This window comes from Psittacula echo, assembly GCF_963264785.1.
Source record: "Psittacula echo genome assembly, chromosome: 4".
Classification (NCBI taxonomy): Eukaryota; Metazoa; Chordata; class Aves; order Psittaciformes; family Psittacidae; genus Psittacula; species Psittacula echo.
The window spans coordinates 104,415,472-104,420,857 of NC_137738.1; the positions used below are offsets into that span (position 1 = coordinate 104,415,472).

The 5,386-nt window shown below is 37.8% G+C and overlaps 1 protein-coding gene across 1 annotated transcript; it reads right to left on the minus strand.

Moving 5' to 3' along the window:
- On the minus strand, nucleotides 1-5,097 carry LOC308220154 (serotriflin-like; the record flags this gene model as incomplete). Its single annotated transcript, XM_080615948.1, has 7 exons — nucleotides 1-128; nucleotides 775-863; nucleotides 1,541-1,635; nucleotides 2,204-2,349; nucleotides 2,848-2,938; nucleotides 4,154-4,285; nucleotides 5,038-5,097. The coding sequence occupies 7 exons, from the start codon at nucleotides 5,095-5,097 to the stop codon at nucleotides 1-3; spliced, it is 741 nt and encodes a 246-aa protein (XP_080472074.1).
- Nucleotides 5,098-5,386: the final 289 nt, after the last annotated feature.

The window sequence follows — 5,386 nt, forward strand, 5'->3', positions numbered from 1 at the left end:
TTATATGATTTGAGTGGTGCAGCCACAGGTAGCAGGACACTTCGCCTTCACCAGTGAATGATTACAACTGAACAACACCTTCAGATTTCTGCAGTTTCCAAAGAAGTCTTGATACTTGCAAGGATTGGCTAAAATACAAGGGACAGAAACAAACAGATGAAACAACAACTGGAAACCAAGCCCTGATGTGATATTTCTACATTTTCCAAAAATTCCAAATTTGCATGTCTATATAATGTTTGTACTTCTGCTCTGCTGCTAAAATTGCTTGAATATTTTAGAAAAGGGAATGCAGACAGAAAGGTGGTATCTTACAATTCCCATCTATTTGTATGCTTTGACTTGCTCCACATGGAATTCTGCAGAAGCCAGGGGCCTGTGCAGCTCTTCACGTACATGAGGATGTGTGACAATCTGTGCCCTTAGATGCAGAAGTACATCAAGACGTTCTGTCTTGATCTTTCCAGGAGAGGGCAGCAGAAGATTGAGTGTGACAATGCACCCACTGCTCAACAAAGCAATTTCACAATTTACCTGTTGTCACAGGATGGTTGAGGTTGGAAGGGACCTCTCGTCCAACCCCCTTACTCAAGAATGTGCCTATTCTAGAGGGATATTTAACTACTGTTATTTCTGGGGGCAGGGAATGAAAGAGGCAGTTCTAGGATCTTTCATCCAGATAAGCAAGAAGTAACTATGCAAAAGTTAAATGCTACAAAGGAACACATTATTATTTGAAGTACTTGTTATAAGGAGGTGAATACATTCACTTACTGCAAAGTCCTCTCTCACAGTGGCCAGGACATTCTGCACATTTTGGTCCACTTCTGTAAGGCGTAGCTATTTGCATTGCATTATTTCCTCTGAAATTGGAAAAACAAGATCAAAGTGCACCTCTGAACCATTAAAAGGAGTTCATGCTATTTATCACAATAAAAGGCATCCAGAAGATTCTGGATAAAATTGTTTTCATAGTCAGTCATGTTTTAGTTTCAGATATTAATAGAAGAACTTTGATTTTTAATAAAATAAGGTTTGGGGAAAGAAAATTAATCAATTATTTGAATTTATATAGCATTATCAGCTTAAAAAAGATTTTCATGTGCTTCCTAGTTCTGCTTTTTGAGTGGCTTTCAAATGATTGTAGCTTATAAGGAAATAACCTCAGCAAACACATTCTGACAAACAGGTGTTTCAGATACGCTCTTTACCTCTGTGAATATTCATTTGCTGTTGGCTTTCACTTTACCTGTGACTTTCTTGTGGTCAGAGTTATAAAATGATTTGTGCATGATGCCTGATTGTGATGGAGACTGACCTTTGTTCATATTCTAGAATTTGCCTAATATCTGTTTCAATGTGAAATAAAAGAAATATTTCTATTTAATCTGATGTTAAATCCACAGTCCACACTGGTGTTTTCAAAATTATAAATGGTTAAAATAAACAGTGATATTTTTATCCTACACATGACTGCAGGAGTTTTTGAAAACATACCAATAACTATTGCATCTTAAATGAGTAAAAAGACAATACGTACGAAGGACAGTATTGGCAAACATAAAAGTAGTTGAAGGGGTTCATAGGACAGTAGGCAACTGCACATCCAACCTGGTAACTGTTATACCAGATTAGCTGTAGGAAAAAAAACCCACATTATTTCAGAGTCATGTTTTATTGAATTCTCATAAAGAAACTCACAAAATAACAGAATCATAGGATATTGTTTTGCCTATTTAGCTTTTAAGTTTACAATTTAGTTGTCTGAAAGAATAAATAGAAAATAAGTTAACTGTGTCCTCTAGCTTACAAATGTTTCTGAACTCTGTTTCTGGCAGGACACTAAAGTTTAAATTCAAATATTTGCATCATAAAAATTTGGTTTGACATTTCTTAAGTATCTAAATCCTTATATAGAAAAATATGTATTTCTAAATTAAAGCCATGGATATTCTTTCCTTTTTTTCTTTTTTTTTTTCCCCTGTCCTACAGAATAATATTTCTCTTCTGGATAGCTCTTCTAAAATACTGGTTTGATTGTCTCAGAGCTAGATGAAAAAGAATTTAATCTATCTTTGAATCAGAGTGTGAATAGAGATAATGGTTTGATGACAGTGATGATATTTTTTCCTGAAGAGAAACTCCATTAACTGTCCTCCTGTAATCCTAGTGTATCATTGCAGTTTGTTTCAATTCTCCATACCTGGGTATAGCTCTCGATATTGACATTTTTTGTGACTGCTCCATATCCGTACTTGAAATTGGAGGACTGACTGTTCCAGGCTTGAATTGCTTCAGACCATGTTCTTGGGTAAGATGATAGTAATACATTCTCACCACAGGTGACACCTGAAGTGTAAGTAAGTCTGTTTATAACTCAGGAGAGAAGCAAGCTGTAGGATGGGAGGTAGGACAGAGGGGTTGTAGCTACAACCTAAAAAAAATCTCTACAATGCCACCTATTTGCCATGTGATTTTCATACTGCGCCTGTGAAAGCTGCAGTAAATGTTACTATGGTTTTGGTGAGCTTCCAGTCACAGATACTACTTTGGCTGCAAAATGTTACACAAAAATGTTTGCACTTAGTCATACCGACAGTCATCTACTGTGCTGTCTTGTCTCCAGCAGAAGCCAAAAGCAGACACTTCTAAAAAGGTACAAATATAGGGCAAGTACTTAGCATCCGCCTCTCTCCAGTTTCAACAATTCGCCTTAAAGGGTATTAGTCTGACAAAGATATTCTACAGCAAATTAAAAGTTATCCTTATTTCTAGTTCACATGCACAAGGGTCATCTGCAAATTGCCATCAGGCCCCCTCAGCTTGCAATCCATACTTGTCATGTACCATTAATGATTCTCTGATCTTTTGGGCTGATTTTCATCTCACACCTATTTGCCCATTTCTGAGCATTTCTGGCAGCATTTTCACTCCACACCTGAAAGACACAAAGGAAGAAGTATCCAGGTCACAGACAGGTTAATGCAGTACATGAAAAGATAAAAAAAGGGGAGGGATTTGGGTGTTGTGCACCCAAATGGTCCACAATAGGAAACGGGAGTCAGGCAAGTTTACACCACTGGGATACGGGCACCACACTTCTTCAGCTCTTAATAGCTGCAGAACAAGTTATTTTGCACAGTAGCACACTGCACTGATCTCCAGATGGTCCTGGTTACTAGCAATTTCATAACATACTGTTGCTTTCTTTTGGCTTTGTGTTTGTGTTTATCATTGCAGGGTGCAGTGCACTGAATGGTATAAAACTGATTTTGAGCCCTAGTGCAGCTGAGATGTAGTGATAGACACCAGCTAGACTTTGAAGCTGGGGAATGTTTGCAATTCTCACCATGCAAACCTAACCATAAAGCACTGACCAGATTATCTACTCATGGAATAGCGATAACAAAGAATATCAGGGATGATAGGAATGGGATCAATGATGGGCAAAGCAAGCTCAGCTAAGGATAAGTGGGTATGCAGATTTAGGTCCTTTTTGCCCCCCTGACAGTCTGTGATTCAAAAGCATGCAGCTCCTTGTGCTCCTGTTCCAGGTTTGCTTTACATACTTTTCTTTATCTAGGGCATGTCTTTCTCTAAGGGAGCTGCTTATCTCACTAAAGATTAAAAGGTGGTATCCATAATCTGAGATCCGTCACTACATTTTGTAATTTACCCCTGGTTTAAATGTTCTCACTGAAAAGGCTTGCAGTTGCTATATAGTGCAATGAACAAACATAAGGCAAGAACGTGTGATTCACTGTGCAGGCTATGTTAACATAGCTTTGAGAGCGAAAAATAGATGTGGTTGGGGCGAACCAGTGTTCGTGGTTCCTTTAGACAAATAACCCTAGACATGGAACAGTTCCTGTGTTGCTTAACTGAGTTTTCTAAGTGGAGAAACTAAAAGATTTTGGTTGGGAGAGGGATTCTGAATAGCACTTGTGGTCTCTCCTGAGACCTGTGCAATGACTACAAGTGCTTTTATCACCAAGGAGTGCAAAATTAAGCATGAAGTCTAAAGAAACAAAGGGATAGAATTCCAATTTCTTCATCTCAACCCCAGAGCACCTTTCTTGCCTTCTCTGTTCACTGAGTGTGGGTTGTTTAGAAGGCTACAATCTTCTGCTAATGATGTGGAAAGCAAGCTTACCATCTTCAGCATGTTCCTGGCTGTGGGAATTACAGATCTCCGTATTTCATTGTGTTGCTCAAGGATCTCTTTTTGGTTTTGAAACGAAAAATGAGTAAAGGCGGAAACATCCACTTGTTTATACTTTACATCCTGGAAAACAATAACAAGGAAGGTTCCAGTTATCAGCACTTTAACAAGCAAGATAAATTATAAGCTTCTTGTCAAAGTAAAGATCTTGGAAATTCCCAACTTTCCTTTATTGGTTCTTCAATTCTTATAATTGCTGATTTCTTTTTTTTATTCCTTCCTTGATTTGAACTGCACTTTTCTTTAGGAGGCGTCACACTGAATGAAATTTGTAGGTAAGAATTCTACTTTCAGGTGTCTCCACATCAAACAGGGAGAAAGCTTAGCTCTGGAGCCAAATCTCAATCAAATCTCCTTTTGAGAGCGCTAAAAAGTACCTAGCTGTTCTCACTTGTAAACATCGGAAAAATGTGAAGCTGGATCAAAACTTAGGATGGTTATCAGACTATCTTCTGAAATACCTAAGGTCAAGAAAGCAATGAATCATTTAGATTGTCTCTTACATCATGATGTCAGGTGATGAATCCTTGCAGAGAAAAAGAATTATGATGCATATATTGGAATTTTCAGAGTAAAACATCTATCAGGAAAAGATTCTTTCTGCTTAATGTCTAAAAAGAAGACACCTCAATATAAGCTAGACATTCTGGAGAGGGCAAGGACACAGGTAGCTCATCCCAGAAAAACTATTAATGTGTTAATAATTTCATCCCTGAATTGTAAAGATTTAAAGATCACTAGACCAGAGTAGCCCACGTCAGATATCTATAAAACGTGTCCAGTTACGGCTCTTTTGCAGAGGTGATTGCTCCTACCTGCCCATCAGATTGGTGTAGCAAAGCAGCCAGGAAAATTATTGCAGTTAGTAGATCCATTTCTATAGAGAAAAAACAAAACAGAAACAAAACCCCAAATCCATTAATTTCTGCTGCATAGAAGTTTGTGCTGTAATGTAGTATGTGAGCAAGATACAAAACTGTTGCAGTCAAGCCTGCTACACAAAACATTATTTTAGTTAATACTTAATACAGTTGGATATTCTGAAACTGTGCGAATGAATATATGACGCTGCATAGGCACCACTATCTTGTACAGAGAGAAGACTACTTTGCATTGAAGCAGGGACAGTAAAAAGCATAAAGTCATGTGTTTCTTATAACAGGG